This window comes from Sorex araneus, chromosome 5, assembly GCF_027595985.1.
Source record: "Sorex araneus isolate mSorAra2 chromosome 5, mSorAra2.pri, whole genome shotgun sequence".
Taxonomy (NCBI): Eukaryota; Metazoa; Chordata; class Mammalia; order Eulipotyphla; family Soricidae; genus Sorex; species Sorex araneus.
This window is the reverse complement of record NC_073306.1, coordinates 146,562,608-146,581,954: the sequence shown is the minus strand read 5'-3', so window position 1 is coordinate 146,581,954 and position 19,347 is coordinate 146,562,608. Positions and strand designations below refer to the sequence as shown.

The 19,347-nt window shown below is 54.1% G+C and overlaps 1 protein-coding gene across 1 annotated transcript in view; it reads left to right on the top strand.

The window, feature by feature from the left end:
* The window catches only part of CLNK (cytokine dependent hematopoietic cell linker), a 128,594-nt gene that overhangs the window by 49,215 nt on the left and 60,032 nt on the right, over positions 1–19,347 (top strand). The window contains exons 3-4 of the mRNA XM_055139979.1: positions 821–892; positions 13,927–13,955. Coding sequence (XP_054995954.1) covers positions 821–892; positions 13,927–13,955 — 101 coding nt within the window. The remainder of the gene's footprint in view (positions 1–820; positions 893–13,926; positions 13,956–19,347) is intronic.

The following is a 19,347-nucleotide window of genomic DNA, read 5'->3' as shown; positions in this document are numbered from 1 at the left end:
CTGAGGAAACAGGCCCCATGCAGAACTCGCGTACTCTGGAGAGAGAAGAACCAGCCCTGGGGGGAAGAGCAAGTCCAGAGCCCAGGAGGTGAGCGTGGTCCAGTGAGAGATGCTGAGGGCACTGAGGTGGGAGGGCCCAGGAGGCCCCTGCAGCCCCCCCGCCCCCCCCCCCGGAGTTCATGTGGGAGCCTCGGCAGAGGACAGAAAGGCCACCTACTGCTCGCATGCTAAAAGAATTGTTCCCCCCACGGCTTGTAAATGCAGGAGCGTGAGTAAGAGACATGGTTCTGGCATCTCCATCCGAATCACCCTTCCTAGAAATGCCAGGTCGCTCCCTAAGCCTTGAGTCCGAGCTCCAATTGTGAGACTCTCTGGTCTCCTAGGCTGGGTGATATTGGTTCCTTTGAGATCCAGTTCAGTGTCTCTAGGAAGCATCTGGAACATTCCCTGGCTCACAGTCACTCTCCTGCATGTGGTGGAGGGATGAAGTCAAGGGAAATAGAGGTCAGAGGACACACGTGCCGGGGTGACCCCACCGGTGGGGGAGAACAACAGAGCCTCACCCCAGCCTGACTCTCCCTCCCTTCCCCACACACCCGCCCTTGTGAAATAAAGCTGACATTTTAAAAAATTAATTGAATTACTCTAAAAAGATTTTTTTAACCCCAATGGAAATGCAAAGAGAGATTTAGAATTATGTGTGAGACATTAATTACTTAAATCTGACTGAGCGGTTGTTTCTATGAATGAATGCACTTAATTAATTTTTCCCCTAGCTTCTTGCTATTTCCTGACTATAATCTATTTTTTTTATCCCCAGGGGCAATAGAAGGACAACAAAAGAAGGATCCAGTGATTTGAAATTCCAGAACTTCAGTCTGCCGAAAAATAGGTCAGAATATTTGCTTGTTTATTCGGAGTGGAGTGAAATGTTTCATCCTGTGACACATCAGTTCACACACATTCACACACACACACACACATACACACATGCATGCATGAGAGCATGTGTATGCACATACACACACGTGCAGTGTTGAATCACACTGCCGGGGGTGCCTCTAGCTGTCACACGAGCCCCGAACTCAGAAGGAAAAGAGACATTGAGTGGATTGAACCCTCAGGCGTGTGTGAGGAGGGGCAGCTGCTAAGCCCCGGTGGTTACTGCCACCACCAGCTCTCTGAGTCATGAGAAGGCAGTGCCCGAGGGACAAGCGACTGCCAGCACCTGGGCCAGGTGGCAGGCCCAGGTGCGCCAGGGTCTGCCCAGCAAGGAGGCTAGACAAAGGCTTGAGCCCAGGCGGTTTCTTGCCTCGGACCCTCAACCCAGAAAAGCATTTCCTGAGCAATCCGACCTCGTGCACAGACAAGGGACAGGGTAAGAGCTGTGCCTCCAGGCCATTCAGGCTGCTCAGAGCAGAGCCAACTTGCTTCTAAGAAGGACGAAACCTGAAGGCAATCCAGCTGGCCGTGACCAAATCCCGGGTCCAGAGGGACTGAGTGCCTCTTCACCCCACCGGAAGGAAGGCCCGCCCCCGAGCTCCTCCCCAGCAGCCTCGGACCCCAGCAGACCCGTAGTCAAGTTCAACTCAACTCGGCTACAAAGCATTGGTTTGCCCCCACTCAGCAGCACTCAAGGCGTTTCCAGACTCCGAAAATTTGTTCGAAGACATATTTTTCCTAAGCAGAGTGAATGAATGCCTGTAAAGCAAAATACTTGAAATATTTTCAAGACCACATTAAAGCAAAAGAAAATTTGTGTCTGTTCTCAGACCTCTTTAATGTTTACATTAAATACATTTGAATAATGCATTTTCAGTCCGTTTTTCTTATTTCTTGACAATAGCAAGATATCGGAGATGGAAGGGTTGCGGGATTTCCTTCCAGTGGAGATGGCTGAAGCAATTACATACATCAAAGTAATATTTACAGTTACATTTGGAAAAGAAGAGAGAGAACGTGCATGATTTTTTTTCCAAAGCAAATTATTTCAGGATGTGTCATAGCATGCTCAAGATAAATTAAAAAGAGCAACAGACGATATTTCTGCAACCTGTTTTGAACCATTTATAAATCCAAATTTTTTAATCCCATATACATACAAATCTCTATCACTGCATATTTTATAATGAAAGTATCATATGAATATATTAGTATTTGAAACATATAAATCAAATCAAAATGTCTGAAAACTGCATCTTTGGGTCTACTATCTACCCTTAGTAAGTATTGAATGGATTATTCATTTTTCCACACAAGTCAGTGATCTGCCTGTGATTAGGGGGAAGGCCAGGAAGGTGCCGCCAAAGAACAGGGTTAGCGGGCACAGAGCCTGAGGACCACGCTCCACGAGAGAGAGAAGGATTCGGGATGGATGAAGAGCTAAGCTGCCTCCAGTCTGCAGAGCTTCCTAGGCTGAGGCAATTGCAGCAGACGTAGCTAGAAAGAGTAAGACCAAGGGGCTGCCTGACCATCACCATCCCCCCCGAGACAAAGCCACCAATTCTCCCAACATGCACATTGAACTGTCTGCTTTCAGCCACCAACAAACCCAGGCATGGCCAGACCTGAGGAACACACGAGAGAAACGAGAAGCCGAATGCTGGGGCCCCACCCAGATCAAATCCCTCGAAGACAGGCTCCCGGCCCAGAGACAACCCGGCAGTGGAGCAGCTAGCCGCCTGGCGAGCATGAGGCCCTGAGCTTGGCCCTGCGCACGGAGTGCGAGCCTGGTGGCCACTGGGAGGCGTCCACGGGACCAAATGACCGAGTGTGACGTCCCCCACACACTACAGCAAGTGCGTGTGAGGAAACTACTGAGGGAAGAGAGAGGTGGGAAGAGACGGAAAGAACCGCAGTGTGCCATCGGCGCCCTTGCCTTTCTGGCTGAGAGCAGCGCGTGGGCTTCCTCGGGCTGACTCAGTCTCCAGGGCCTATTTCTCTTCTCCCTTACATGCACAGAAGCAGAAACGTGCTGATTGGTTTTGTCCTGCCAAGCTTAGACACCTGCCATGCACCGGGCACCGCAAGGAGCCTTGGCACTGAAGGGCTCAGTAGTGATACGGGGCGCCCGAGAGAGACGGGGTGTTTGCGCCCCAGCCAGAGAGCGGCGCCGGGCCCCAGCTACATTCGCATTCTGAATCGAGCGTCCAGCCCAGGGCCTACGGGGTTCTGCAAGGCCCCAACACGCTCCTCTGCCAGCAGGCACCCGGGACGTGAGTATCTTACTCGTGTATCCAGGAGGATGGAGGCAGGACATCGTGCGGAAGGGTCACATGTGTGACTGTCCAGGGAAGGACAGCTCCACTCCTAATAACCAAGCCTCGGAGCAGGGGGCTTCGCATGGGGCCCCTGAGCTTGCAACACTGGCTGAAAGTGTCCCATAAATGCAGATTCTCAGACCTCTCCGTCTGGAATCTGAAACCCGAGTGCTGAGCCTGGGGGCCTGGCAGATCCCCCAGGAACTCGGTGGCTCTTTCAAGTTTGGGAGCCTCGGCTTCAAGCACTGTTTGGAGAATGAGCTTTGCAGCTGGAGCAAGAAGGCTCCGAGCTCAGCACTTACTCAACGCCTCCTAATAAGTCCCAGTGAGTGGAGTGGGGGGCAGGGGGCGGGGGGTAGAGGTGGGGAGGCTGGAGAAGGTCAGGGGGTAGAGGCGGGGAGGCTGGAGAAGGTCAGAGAAGAGGACGGAAGGCACAGCGGGCATCGCTCTTCTCACCTCGCAAGTGAGAAATCAAGGAGCAGAGGGGTGGACACAGCCCCTGCCCGCTAGATGCTTTTCTCAGGCGAAGGAGAAACAGCAAGACGTGGGACAGATCTGAGGACACAGGACCAGGCAGGAGTGAATGGTGGACCCTGGGGAACTCAGGCAACAGGGTGGAGTTTCAGGCTATGTCCACTTTCGGGGCGGCCAGAAGGTCCAGGGTCCAGGCGGGCCCAGTCACTCCCAGACATGCCCGTTTCCCGTCCTTGGTGGCGCTGTCCTGAGCTGACTCACACCTTCCATTCAGTGTTGAGTTGGGAAAACAGGAAAGAGCTTCCCCGCCACCTACCCAGCCCAAATTTCTAAGCCCTAGTATTACCCGGCAGCGCAGTAGCTGGAATTTCGCTTGTTCTGCTGAGGTCCCAAGAGGGCTTTGGCCTGGGGTCTGGCCCCACAGGACAGGCCACACCAGGTGAGACGCTGGGAAACTTTGGCCATGTGCCCTGCTGCAGAGAGGACACAGGGCAGCCGAGAAGTGGGTCCAGGTCAGGGCTACGAGGAAGTGTTCACAAAAGGAGACCGGGGGGTGGGATCAGAGGGCAAGGGATAGTGCTTGGCACCAGGCATAGTGCTCCCAGCTGCCAGGGCAGAGGCTCCCGTGCACCGCCCCCAGGCCTCCTGTCTGATGCAGGCGGCACGGGAAGGGGGTGGGTCAGGCTGGTCAACCTGGGCCTGTCAAAGGGGCTCAGCGCTCTCCCGGAAGACAGACTCAAAACCGAGTCCAACCGTGGCACACCTGGCCAGTACAGAGAGTTGCTCACTGTGGGAAAAGCACCCCCACCCACGCAGACACAGACACACACAGACACACACACAGACATAGACACACACAGACACAGACACACACAGACACACACATGGTTTGGGGGTTTATTTGTCTTTTATTTTTTATTGAGTCACCGTGAGACGCAGTTGCAAAGCTGATTGTGGTCAGGTTTCAGTATAGTGTTCCAACACCATCCCTGCTCCAGTGTACATTTTCCACCACCAATGAACCCAGTTTCCCTCCAGTCACACCCTCCCCCAGCCCATGTCTATGGCAGGCAGGAACTCTCTCTCCCTCTCTCCCTCTCTCCCCCTCTCCTCTCCTCTCTCCCTCTCTCCTCTCTCTCTCTCCCTCTCTCCCCCTCTCCTCTCTCCTCTCTCCTCCCTCTCCCACTCCCTCTCCCTCTCTCCCTCTCTCCCCCTCTCCTCTCCTCTCTCCCTCTCTCCTCTCTGCCTCTCTCCTCTCTCCCTTTCTCCCTCTCTCCTCTCTCCTCTCTCCTCTCTCCTCTCTCCTTCTCCCTCTCCCTCTCCCTCTCCCCTTCCCTCTCCCTCTCTCCCTCACATTAGGGTTTGCAATACAGGCACTGAGAGGTTATCCTGCTTGTTCCTTTACTTGTTTTCAGCGCACAGTTTGGATCAAGTGATCATTTCCAACTATCTTCATCATGGTGGTCCCTTTTCTGTCCCCACTGCCTTCTCCCACAGCATTTGAGGCCAGTTTCCAACTGACACACATGTTTGATGATCAGAAATTAACAGGTGTGTGTGGGAAAGGAGAGCCCAGGAAGGGGTGTGGGAAGAAGGGCCTTTCCTGCCCTGACGGGAAAGGCAGTATGTTTCCACTTTGAAGGCCCCGCCCCCTGCACACCCTCGTCGGCTTCACCCTCCCCACTCACACCTGCGGTGATGCTCCGGCAGGGAGCCGAGGATGAGGGTTTCCTCAGGGCCCCTCGGCCACAGTCCCCATCCTTTGGGAAGCAACGTCTCTCCCAGCACCAGTAGGCCCCCTGTCAGACCAGTGTCTGGCCCCCGGACACCACCCAGGGCCCTGCCACGTGTCTGCTCTCGCTGCTATGCACCTGTGCACACACACCCCACCCCCGCCCCTGTCTCCAGCTTCTGGGGAGCCCATCGGGCTTCAGACGCTGCTGAGAGCTAAAGGGCTGCAAGAGTTTCAGAAGCAGACCCCCCAGTTCCCTGCATGACCCCTGAGCTCCCACTCAGAGATGCTCAGTTGGCGCTGCCAAGGCATGAAGGGGAGATGGGCAGGAAAAGGAGAAAGTCGGGTCCCTAAGAAAACTTCCCATCCGGATGCAGGGGGAGATGAGGGAAGAAGCGCTGGCCACGCTCAGTGAGCGGGCGGAGGGACGGGGAGAAGACGCAGGGGAGGGTCCGAGAGAGGGAAGAGGCTGAGGGTTCAGGGCTGATCTGCCCGCTGGAGCACCAGCCCAGCCCAGCTGGTAGCAGAGCAACCTGCCCTGTCCCCGTGTCCACCCTAGGGTCCACCAAGACACCAAGTGACCCCGTCTCTGTCGTTCAGTATGCGGCAGGGAACTGGGTGTTTCTCCCTAAGAGGAATTGCAGCTTTCAGTCTCCAAAGAGCTTAGCATCTAGTTGAGGGAAGAAAAACACAAGCAAGATTGAACAATAGGAGACTTAAGTGAGAAAGGAATTGTGATCGGCTGCTTTGAGTAGTACTGAGCCTGCTATTGGAGCAGAAAGACCGCAGGGGCGGGAGGAGGAGGAGGAGGTGACCCAGGGGAGGTGATAGAGGAAGTGAGAGAGGTGCTCTCTCCCTGTCCAAGCTTCTTACAGCTCCAAGTCATATCAAATATTCCCAAAATACCAAATATTTTTATAGCACACCCCCAAATATCTCTTTTATGAAAATAAAACAGGAAAGAGGAAATTCTTTGGGGGTTTTGTTGGGGTACCACACCCGGTAATGCTCAGGGGGTTCTCATGGCTCTGCAGTGCTCAGGGGGCCCCACGGGGTGCCTGGGATCGAACCCAGGTGAGCCACGTGCAAGGCTGGCGCCCTACCCTCTGTACTATCTTGCCAGCCCTGGAAAGAGAAAATTTTTGAAACAAATCAAGGATTCCTGAAACAAAGGTGGGAGTTCCGTTATAAAATATGAGCTCTCCACTGATTCCACTGTGTGAACTACACCTGCCTCGATAGTCACGTGAGCCAGGAGGAGCTCTCAGCAGGGCACCTGCTGGACCCACAGAGCATGCACCGGGCCATGTGTGGTGTGAGTGCATGCAGATGGCATTGCTGAGCCCTGGAGACATGCTGCATGTGGGACCCAGACGTGGCCCGCAGAGTGTCTCGGCTGTTTGTCCAACCCCTGGGTGGCCCCTCTCTCATTGACTGATGGATTAATGATCAGGGCACTTCGCACAGTCATGGTACATCCATACAATTTTTGTCCCAAGAACATAATTCCTTCCTTGATAAGGGCAGAGTAGTATCCGTCAAGCATGTGGGCCCAGTCTCTCTGTCCGCCATCCACTGACGAGCATTCAGGATGGCACCCTGCTTCAGCTGCTGTGAATAACGCCCCTAGGAGCACAGGGGTGCAAACAGCCTCTCAAGCCTCTCAAACTAGTGTCCTCACGACCTTCGGAGAAATGCCTGAGAGAGCTAGTGCTGCAGCATATAGAATTGTTGTTTTGTTTTTCTTAATTAATTTGTCTTAATTTATTTTTGCTAGTGGAGCTTTATTTTCATTTTTCTTATTGAATCACCACAAGATACAGTTACAAAGCTTTCATGACTGAGTTTCAGTCATACAAGGATTGAACACCCATCCCTCCGCCAGTGCACATTTCCCATCACCAATGTCCCCAATGTCTCTCCCACTACCCCCATCCCAACCCACCCCCTGGTTCTATGACAGTCACTTTCCCTCTTACTCTCTCTCTCTCTACTTTGGAGCATTATGGTTTGCAATACAGACACTGAGAGACTATCATGTTCGGTTCTTTGTCTACTTTTCAGCTCCATGTTGGTGGTTGTTTTTTTTTTAATTGATTCACTGTGACATACAGTAACAAAGCTTTCATGTTTGAGCTTCGATCATACAATCATCAAACACCATCCTTTCACCAGTACACGTTTTCCACCACCAAAGTCCCCAAGTCTCCAGTATCCTACCCCACCCCCAATTCCACACCTACCCTTGCCTGTGTGTCAGACAATTTGAACAATACTCTTTCTCTACTTTGGTTACCTTCAGTATTTGGTCCAGTCCCACCACCACTCATACCTGCCGGGAATGCAATGCTAGACAATGTGTTTTGTATTGCTTCTTAAAGATACAATATAACCTTGCATAGCCACAAGAGCTCTAGGAATTCTAAAATTTTAATAATTAGGGCTAGAGGGCCCGGAGTGATAGCACAGTAGGTAGGGCGTTTGCCTTGCACGTGGCCGACCCGGGTTCAATTCCTCCGCCCCTCTCGGAGAGCCCAGCAAGCTGCAAAGAGTATCCTGCCCACATAGCAAAGCCTGGCAAGCTACCGTGGCATATTCGATATGCCAAAAACAATAACAACAAGTCTCAGTAACAGTGGAGACGTCACTGGTGCCCACTCGAGCAAATCAATGAGCAATGGGATGACAGGGTCTAGAGAGATCGCTACAGCAAGTTACTCAGTCCGAGATTCATTAGTGTGTCTCTGTATCATGGCCATGTGGGAGCTGAAGGAGATAGTGGCCAGGTGTGGACAGATTCTCAGAGTCTCATTGGAGTGGGGCAGGGGTGGGGGGAGTAGTAGGATCGCCTCCTCCCCTGTCCTGTAAGGCCTGGTGTTTCCCAATACCCATACCTGGAGCCTTTCGCTGAGTTCTAGAAGATGGCGGCTGCTGGGGTTCCCAGAGGGCAGGTGGAGGGACGGCACCTGCCCCCAGCTGGAGCGGCCCAGCAAAAGTTACCTACTACAAAGTCCAGAGCCATCCCTGCAGCAAGTTGCTCGGGTGTGAGATTTGTTAGTGTGCCTTCCATTATGGTGTTTTAAGGACAGTCCAGACTGTCTCCCCTACTGACTTCCCCTTTACCTTAGAGACCACTCCAGCCCCTCTGCCCCCCTTTTATTTCAATACTTTGATTCCTATTACTTGTCCATTCTCAAACAGGATCACTGAATAACTCATCTCTGCTCACAAGCCAAGTGCCAGGGACCCCTTCAGGTGCCTGGTCTCCTTTCAGGGGTTCAGGGTGCAATGCACAGACCGGGGAGGGCACACCCACAGGTGGTCTGACCTGACTCCCCCTGGCCAGGTGCCAGGCCACCAGAGGAGGGTTTTCCTCAGTACATGGGGAAGAAAATCTTCTTCTTCATTGTCAAGGCCAAATAACATCTCACTTAGATGGTCACCGTCCCTACTGCCCTCTCCAGGGCATCCTCTGTCCCCCCTCAGCCCCAGCTCTGAGCATCAGGCAGCCAACACCATGTGCAGAACCACTTGGTCTCAGAGCTCACCCACTGGCTCCCCTACTCTCTGGAACCAAACCTTAGCTCTGTCAGCTCCTGAACGAGCCTCTGTCTCCCTCTCAGGACATGGTATCACTGCCATCAGACAGGAAAGGAGTGGATTTCCCCAGGAGAATCCCCCGGGGTCTCAATCCACCCTTTGTCAAAGTGAAAGGGCCCGTGGTCCATTGACACAAACGTTCCTGAAGAGCCAATGCCGAGATAAAGGTTCTGTCCACTCAGAAGTGTTGGGAGCAAGAATAGATGACTGGTTAGAGAAACTCTGGTATATCTACACAATGGAATACTATGCAGCTGTTAGAAAAGATGAAACCATGAAATTTGCATATAAGTGGACGGACATGCAGAGTATCAAGTTAAGTGAAATTAGTCAGAAAGAGAGGGACAGACATAGAATGATTGCACTTATTTGTGGAATATAAAGTTACGTAACATGAGACTAACACTTAAGGACAGTAGAAATAAGCACCAGGAGAATCACTCCATGGTTTGGAAGTCTTGCTCTCGTCCTTGGGGAAAAAGCAGTTGGGATGGAGAAGGGATCACTAAGTAAAGGATGGTTGGAGGGATCACTCGGGACGGGAGATGCATGCTGGCAGTAGACTAAGGACCAACCATGATGGCCTCTTAGTATCTGTATTGCAAACCATAATGCCCAAAAGTAGAAGAGAGTAAGAAGGAATATACCTGGCACAGAGGCAGGGCTGGAATGGAGCAGGGGAGGTGGGAGGGATACTGGGGATATTGGTGGTGGAAAATGTGCACTGGTGGAGGGCTGGGTGCTCAATCATTGTATGACTGAAATGTAATCATGAAAGTTTGTAACTGTATCTCACGGTGATTTTATGAAAAATTAAAAAATTAAGACCACTAAAGTCTACTTTTTAAAAAAAAGGAATAAGCGTTGGGAGCTTTGGGTGGAATGGCTTAGAAAAGGGCATTCCAAGACAGGGCAGAGGACCCCGAGGCGACACAGACCCTCATGGACACTGACCCGTTAGCCCTCATTTTGTTCAAGATTTTATTCAAGAGGAGTGTGGTGCTGCTTAAAAGTAGTCATTTGATAAAATTATAGCAATATAACCCTCAGACAAGATGGGGGGAAAAGAATTTTATTCCAAAATACTTTTGAAAGCTCAGGGACAGAGCCAAGCAGGACATGCAGGGCTGGGTCTGTTCATCTCAGAGTTTTAGGAGGATGCTGGCTGGTGAACTCATCCCGACATTCCCGGGGTGTGGGGGGCTGCCCTACTCTGGACCCTCATGAGCAGGTGGCTGGGAAATACCGGGGAGCACAGGCCCCTAACTCCTGTTGGAGGGAGTATCCATGCCAGGATCTCGGCCCAGGGGACAGGCTGGGGCCCCTTCTCCCGGGTACAGGAATAACACACATCCACACTCGGTTCCCATGGCTGAGGGTTGGCATATGAGTCTTGGGACACAGGGGAGGGGGCAGCCAAGGAGTGGGGCTTTCATTGGGGGGAGGAGCCTGTAAAAAATTTTTTTTATGTTAAACCTACTAAACTTTTAAGAAGCATTAAAATTTTTAAATAATTCACAAATTAAAAAAAAAATTGCAACGAGCTTCGAATATTGAAAACCACAGACCTCTGGTGCTTTCCAGACTCTCCCCCCTCACCACCGCCACCACCCCATGCACACATTTGCACGCTGTGAGATCTTAAAAGAGGCCGAAAAGTAGGGAAAGCAGAAGAAGGAGGAAGAGCAAGGAATGACTCATTTGTGGAATATAAAATAACATAGTCTGAGACTAACACCCAAGAGATAAGGGCCAGGAGGATTGCTCCATGGTTGGCAGCCTGCCTCATGAACGGGGGAGAAGGCAACTGGGATGGAGAAGGGACCACTAAGTCAATGATGGCGGGAGGGATCGCTCGGGATGGGAGATGTGGTGTGCTGATAGTAGAGAAAGGACCAAACATGATGGCCTCTCATATTTGGTCCTTTATTGCAAACTGTAATGCTCCAAAGTAGAGAGAGACTAAGAAGGAAGGTGTCTGTCATAGAGGCAGGGGGAGGGGCTGGGTGGGGGTGGGGGGAGGGATACTGGAGACATTGGTGGTGGGAAATGTGCACAAGTGGGGGGTGGGTGTTAGAGCATTGTATGACTGAAACTCAATCATGAGAGCTTTGTAACTGTATCTCACAGTGATTCGATTTTTTAAAAAAAAAGTGAGGGTGTGGGGGCAGCTGCCACGCCCCCGCCTTGCACGGTCCAGCTGTGGCTGCTTGGTCAGGATGGACGGGGCAGCATGGCCGTCCTGGTGCTGTTGACAGGAGCCTGATTGCTTCCTTGCCACTGGCGGGTGAGAGACAAAGCGAAAGGCTTGTGAGATTTCCCAGCAGTTGCCGGCAGCCGCCCCTCACGTTCATCACCTGGGGCTGCCAGGCTGCGTGCGGAGACTCTTCAGATCCCCACAGCACCGCGCTCAGCTGGACGTGAGGGTGGGCCTGGCACGCTATCACCCGGGGGAGGGGCCCCTTCCCTTCTCGTCCCCCTCCGAGGCCTCCGCTGGAATAACAACATAATTCCCCGTGCTTCCGCTGCTAATTCACTTGGCTGGCACTGACGCACGGAGAGCCCCAGGGTGCAAATTCCCAGAGTGGAGGCCGGTGAATGAGCTCCAGGCCCAGGCCCGCTGGCGCAGAGGGCAGGGTCAGCCACTTGCAGACAGCCGGGGCCTGCGGGAGGGAGAGAGCTGCCCGCCGCAGAGCCTCCCCCAAGCCCCTCAGCTCCCTGCAGCTGGAGCTGGTGGGTAAGGAGGGGCCCGAGCTGACCTGTCTAGATCTGCACCCGCATCCCGCTGCAGGCCGAGTCATGAGCGAAAGTCAAGAAACTCTTGCTTTCGAGTGTCAAAAGGCCTCGCCACTCAAGAGCCTGAAGTGCGGGCGCAGGGGTGAGGCCTCCCCGACAAGGGGCCTGCTGGCGATTCCAGGTTCTGGTGCTCAGCAGCAGGCAAGGGCAAGGTGAGACGAAGGTCGGCTGCTAATTTAAAGGCCACAGTTGGTCAAGGGTCCCCAGGGACCAAGTCCTGCCTTCAGACTCCCGGGCAAAGGCTAATGCGCCAGCCAGGCCAGTGCTTCTGCCCCTCGCCCCCGAGGCCTGGTTTCTCCTGCAGTCCAGGACACAACTTCTGTGCCGTTGCCGAAGCGGGGAGACCCCTGGGCAGCCTTGGGGGCCCCCTCAAAGACAGGATACCAGGAAGGGGACTGTGCTGGCGGTTGCCAAGATCTCTGGCCACACGCGGTCAGCTCTGCACACCCCACTGACTGTAGTCTCTGCAGAATCAGGGGCAGCCGGGAAGGATGCAGGAGAACATCCTGAGGGTCCTGGGGGCCAGAGGCCTCCAAGCTGAGAGTACCCCCTCCCCGAGCGGGACCAAGGGACATGGCACAGGCCGTGGGTCGCGGTGGGGGACAGTGTGGCACTCAGGCGGGCCCCGCCTGGCACCCTCTGCGTCAACACTCCATCTCCCAACCCTTCCACTCTGGACAACAGCGGTTGGTCCTCAGGAAATGGGGGGGGGGGTGCATCGCAGGGAGCCGGAACCGGACTCTGGGCTGGGGTTTCCAGAGGGCCCCTGGTTACCAGCAGCTCAGGGCTCAGGGATGCTCTGACCGGTGTCCCAGCGCCACCCAGGCCGCATAAATATTTACTCCGGGTGTGTGTGGCGACGCTCAGCTAATTGCGCCTGTGACGTCTTCCAGGGCCTTGGAGGGAAGGTGTAATCTGAGAGGCGGGCACTGTGGAAGCACAAACAAGCCTCCCCGGCTGCCAGCAGCGCCCTGGCCTGTCGGGAGGCGGAGGTCCACGCAGAGGCCTTGGAAAACCTCCCAGGTTGGGCAGATCACTTCCCACAGGAGGGAGATTCCCACAGGAGGGGAAGTGAAGCCTGGGTGCAGCTCCCGCCGCCCCAAGGAAGTGAGACAAAATAAAGGCTTCCAGGGCCAAGGAGGCAAAACGGTTTCAAAGCCGAGACTTCATCGCCGAAGGCTTTGCACGGGGATGATTCACCTGAGTCCTCTAACTGTGTCAAGCGAAATACAAATACATGGGAACCGCCACAAATATAAGCATGTGCAAGGAAATTAAAGCCGAAGGAAGTTCCCATCCAGGAGCGTCCATCCATGAATAAATTCTTCACACTCGTCAACCCACCCAGAATATGGCCCAGGGCACGCGATGGCCCACCCAGCTCCCTCAACTCATTTGATGGTGTCTCTACGTGGAAATAGTCAACAGCTTGGTTAAAAACTGCAAGTGTGAGTGTGCATGGAGGAGTCCTGGCAGAGCAAAAGTTTAAAAACTATAGAGCTGGTAAATATGCTTGTGAGGGAGCGTCTCAATGTGTTTCAACACTAGGACTCAACACGCTCCTTGATGTTCCTTTAACATCATTTTTAACACCATTTTTAAGTGAGTGTACGTGCCCTCCTCGTGCGCTTCTACAGGGCATTCCCCAACAGCGTGTCTGTGCCCCCGCCCATTTTCCTCTCCCTGCTTGCCCCCCTCTCTTTAGTGCCCCTCTGTCTTACAATTTTTTTTTTGGTTTTTGGGTCACACCTGGCGATGCACAGGGGTTACTCCTGGCTCTGCACTCAGGAATTACTCCTGGCGGTGCTCAGGGGACCATATGGGATGCTGGGATTTGAACCCGGGTCGGCCGCGTGCAAGGCAAATGCCTTACCAGCTATGCTATCACTCTAGCCCCAGTCCCCCTCTGTCTTAAACAACACGATCGCGTCCCTTCGGGTCTCCACCAACACGGCCCACGGGAACCGGCGCACAGGCGACAGGCTGTGCCTGCCTGCCTGGCCTTCCCGGAGGAGGTGAATGGCAAGCAGCTGGCACTGACCTCGCTTCTCTCTTCTGCCCTAGGTCGTGGCCTCGTATAAGCACTGCCACAGGTGAGTCTGGGGGCTCCAGGTCACCCCAGCAAGGGCGCTGATCCCTGGGAATGTCACTTCCCACGTGCCCTCCTCTGAGCCTTGCTTGTCCCCGTCACTCTAAGGTACAGAGCTGAGGTGGGTATTCTAGATGAACGTTCTCGAGGCACCAGCAAGGACAGGAGAATAAACCACAACCACCTGAAGCCCATGGGGGTACAGCCACCCGGGCCTGCCCAGCGCTCTTGAATCTAGACGCTGCCCAAGACACTCAGCATTAGCTATACCGCCTGGCCTCGCACGCTTCTAACGCTGATTATTAAACGCTACAGAACCAAAAGAATTTAGGATTCACAGGATGACTGAGCAAACGGCTCATCGGGAGAACATGCACAACATTCCGAAACACGGTTAATTTGCTTGCAGGTTTTTAGCCTGGGATTAGTTGAAGCTATAGTGGGACACCCCGTGACAGAACGCGTCCGAGCCATTAGACATGAAGCTTGGCGAGATGTTTCATAGTTGTGTGTGTGAGAGAGACGTGAAGGCAGAGAATTTCCACGAGGATGAAGTGTGGATAGTGGTGGTCTTGGTCTAGGAACATAATCGTGGATTTTCTCTTTTGCATATCTGTCTCATTTTTCTACAATGCCTGATATTTTTGTATACGGAAACAATCTCTGGAAACACCTAGAGCAGGCCTGGGGAAGACAGACACTATTTCCCCATATTGAAATGCAGATAGTCTGTGCACACCCATCCGTGCTATGAGGCCCAGACACACAGAATACTGCCATATTTTTCCATAAAATAAAGCCAGTTTTTTTTTTTTGGCCTCCCACTGAATAAAGAATAAAACTAGGGTAGATAGCTCTATTTAGAAAGTGGGTCCTTCTCGCCCTTCACAGCAAGAACCTTGATAAAGATATCTAGTGCCGGTTTCAATTAAAAAGGCAAGAAATTGCATTTGCCCAGGAAAACTTGTTCTGTTTTGTTTTTTCAGCTTTCTAAGGAAAGTGGTCTTGAAGGTTGATTTTTCTTCCCCCCTCACTTTTAAAAGAGCTCTAAATACGGATTTCATAGCTTGACAGTTGTCAAGGCGGATATAAGTGAACATGCAACGCCCCCAGCTGGCCCAGCTGGAGAATGCAGTACCTCGGTTAGCAATGCAGGGCCTGCATTCAGCTCACACCTCCCAGGAGGGATGGGTGCTCCGTCATTGTATGACTGAACCGCAAGCACGAAAGTTTGCAAATCTGTAACTGTACCCCACAGTGATTCACTAATTTAAAAATATTTTAATAAATACATTTTTTAAATAATAATAACAAAATAATAATGCAGGGCCTGGTTTACCCAATGTGGAAGGAACTGTCAGACAGACACAAACTAAAAATTTGGCAGCTGCATCATCATGGAAAGGTGTTCAGCCAGTTCTCCAAGGCATGGGTCAGGATTTTATTTATTTATTTATTTATTTATTTATTTATCTATTTATTTATTTTTTTAGTCACAGCAATAAACACATTTGCAAAGTTGTTCATGATTGGGTTTCAGTCATAATGTTCCAATACCCGTCCCTGCACATTTCCCACCACCAATGGTCCCAGTTTCCCTCCTGCCACCCCCACCCTCATCCCGATGGCTCTCTCTCTCTCATCTCTCTCTCTCTCTCTCTCTCTCTCTCTCTCTGTGTGTCAGGATTTTAAATAATCTAATTAATAGTAGGTGGAAAAAATCACAATCCTCAAAATGTAATGTGTCTCAGAATTACAAAGTCAAAAACACCTTTTTTCAAGTCTCTTCAGGTTTCTGCTCTGGCAGGCCAAGAGCAACGAGGGGCTTACGAGTCCCGTTCAGGCTATTCCCACGCCCCCCCCCAAAAAAAAAAAAAATTCAGTAGCTGCTGCCAATTCTCAGGACAAAATTGTGTCAGGACTTTTCACTCAATGTTGGGAGTCCCACCCCGAGATGGACGCAGGGTCACTGCCTGACTGTGTCCGTTGGTCACTTGTCTGTCCACATCTGTTGATTCGACCAGCTGGGGGTGTGTCCTGCCTGCAGTAGCCTCTGCAGTCAATTTGGCCAGTGATTTTTCGGTCTTTAAAGAAAAGAGTGAAAGACCCAGAGACTCAGCCTGCCTCGATCCCGTGCCCTGCTCCAGGGGTAAACAGAGGACTCCCAAGGGACACCCCCAGGTCGCCGGGCAGAAGGGTGAGCATATCCTCCAAGTGCCCAGTAAACGCTCCCGGGGCCTCTCCTTCTGCGAGCCTGGACTGTGGTGGCCTGGAGTCCTCAGCTCTCGGGCTGCGGGTGGGGAGGCCGGAGCGAGTCTGATGGCCTGAAACGGCCGCGGCCAAGCTGGCCCCAGATGGAGGCAGCGGGTGGGCGGTTCTACATGGACAGCACATCCTCAGTATAGGTCTGCGTCTAAGCCGGCCCCGTCTCTGGCTCTTTCATCTCTCCCTCCCCTTCTTCTCTCCCTCTTTCCTTTCTCCCAACTATAATCCATGCTCCAAGACTCCTGGGAATTGGATCCCTTACTCAGAGGGGGTGAAAATTGGGCAAATTAGGAAAATTCAGGCCAATTCGTCCCTGCCCCTCTGGGCAGCTGGGACTGCCATCCGAGGGAACAGGCTCTGTGGTGCGTTGCTGCCCTGGTCCTCGTCACGCTGCGAGGGCGATCTGCTTCGTGCCCTCCATTCCCTTTATCTCTGACTCCCGGAAGACCAAGGCTGACAGGAGCAGCCCAGTGTGGAGGAAGCACCAGAGCCCGCTGGGGGTTCACAACACCCCCCGCAAGACAGCGGTGGAGGAAAGGCCCATTCCCCGAGCCCCTTTCTCTGCTTCGTCCCTAGCTGCAGGCCCATGTCATTCTCACACACAGGCTGGTAAACCAAAGCCCCGCTAAGTTAGACACCCCTGCGCCCTCCCTGCGGGGAGACTGGGCGCCACCCCAGTGCCCACGGGCCTTTGACGGCCTCCTGTGCTCTTGGTCTCCCTGCTGAGCATTTCTCCCAGCCAAGGGGCCCAGCCGAAAATCTCGCCGGAGTGCATGCTGAAAAGGTGTGCGCTGAGCTGCTGCACAGCCGGGTGGCCGGGGCGGCCGCGGAGCAGGAAACATGGACCCCGGGACACGCTGGCACTGGGGGCGGCTTCTGAAAATGCCTCACAACCAGCAGTTCCCCTTTGCACTGGCTATTGCTCCTTTGTCAAGGCTGGCCCGAGGCCCCGCGGGAAGTGGACCTGAGCCCTGCGCCTCACCCACCTCCATGAAATGAGCCAGTGCTCCGGGCGCGGGGCGCTGGTGAGCGGAGGCGATGCCGACTCCCCTCAGGGGGCAAACCACAGACCTGCGAGGCTGGAGCCACAGCAAGGGCAGGGCGCCAGCCTTGCACACGGGCGACCAGCCAAGAGGGCTCAGTCCCCAGCTCCCCAGAGGGTCCCCCGAGCCCTCCAGGAGTGATCCCTGAGCACAGAGCCAGGAGTCAGCCCTGAGCTCCGCGGGCTGTGGCCAAGACACAAAACAAATAAGAAGCTGCAGAGATCATCAAAAACTAAAAAACTGTTTTTCTAGTTAAGAACAAAAATCTTTGGAACTCAACCACGGCGAGTTTTCCTTTTCTGGGCTGGAGCGATAGCACAGCGGGTAGGGCACTTGCTTTGCACTCGGCCAACCAGGCGCGGCTCCCAGCATCCCAGAGGGTCCCCCGAGCACCGCCAGGAGTAACTGCTGAGTGCAGAGCCAGGAGGAACCCCTGAGCTTCGCCGGGTGTGACCCAAAAAGCCAAAAAAATTAATTAAGTTTCCTCTTTTCTAGTGCCAGCCAGTCCCAAGGGCCACGGCCCAAGGCCTTGGGTTGCTCCTGTTTCTGTGCTCTCTCCCTCTATGGGCTCTGTCCCGAGGTCTGTGAGGGCCTGTGTTCCGGGAGGCAGGGAGGAGGAAGGGGGGAGGAAGGAAGTCAAATGTGTAACCGTGTCCCTTGACAAGCCTCCTGCGCCCGTGAGGGGCCCCTCCGCGCTCCCCTGCCAGGCTGGGTGAGGGCCGACAGCACCCACACTTGAGGGACACTGACCTGAGCCTCCCTCAGGGGTGCAGGATGGAGGAGAGACTCCGGGAGACCCAGGGCTGGCTCCGTCTCGAGTGCTCAGTGGCTGCTGGGGGTTCACCAGGACCCCCCCAGCCCGTGCCCCCACCCCCTGGAAATCTCCAGACTGAACTGTGAAAGGAGCCCATCTGCCTCGGGAAAACTCTCTTGAAGTCCGCTCTCCAACTTCGCTTCCTAGAGAGGAAGAAAGTTCTAGAACTCTGCAGGCTGCCACTTTTGCTTCGCTCCTCTCAGCCGGAGAAGCACGCTCTTCCTTCGAGGGTCCTGCTGGGAACTGTTTTTCTCGTGGTTTCCTGGGGAGGGATCCTGCCATGGCGCCCGCGCCTGTCACGGGCCACCCTGGACTCCAGGGGCTGCGGGCCGGGAAGGGATGACAGAAGTCGCCTCCACCCACCTGGAAATCTCGCCCCTCCTGAGAAGGCAGCTGCAGCCTCCCGGCGGGCGTGACCGGGGCGGGGCGGAGGGCGGTGTGAGCACTGGGCTTGGGGGACCTGCCTGCCTAACGAGCTCCGCTATAGACAGGGCCTGTCACTCGGGGCGGGCCCTGTCTGTAGCCACCCGTGGTTTCATCAATGACAGCTTGCTCCTTCCTCATCTCCAGTCCTTCGCGGTGGAAGGAGGCTCTTCCCACACGCTCCTCTGGGTGCATCCTCCTGCCGCTCGCCTGCAGCGTCCTGGGGCAAGAATCCACACAGCCAGCCACCCCCAGGCCAGGAGTTAAGGGAGGGAGTCCCTGGGCCAGAGAAACTAGAGCCCCCAGCTCCGGGCCAACGGCCCTGGAGACACCCCCCCTCCCCCCCCCCACACACACACACACGCCGGCACTGGAAAGGACCGTGTTGGGCAGAGCTGGGAAAGAACCTTCTGGACTAGGTGGGAACTGCAGGTTCTGCAGCGGGCTGGGACCTGGGCCGGGAAGGACTTGCACAAGGTTCCTGTGGGTGAATCAGGGGGGGGGGGGAGGGGGGCGGGGAGGGGCAGGCCTGGCTGGGCGGCAGGGCCAGGACAAAGGAGCTGGCTGACAGCTGCAAAACTGCTTTTGAAACTTCCCCAAACTTGAAGTGATTAACCACAAACAGGGACTGCACTTAGGAGCCTGAGGGTGAAGGACAGTCCTGCCCTGGGGAGGGGAGGCCAGGGGAGAGCCCGAAGGACAAAGCCCTCAGCTGTGCTTATTTTTATGCAAGTGCCTTGTGAGTGAGGTGGGAGAGAGAGCGCCGCCCCCCACTCTCTCTCTCTCTCTCTCACCTCTCTCTCTTTCTCTCTCTCTCTCTCTCTCTCTCTCTCTCTCTCTCTCTCTCTCTC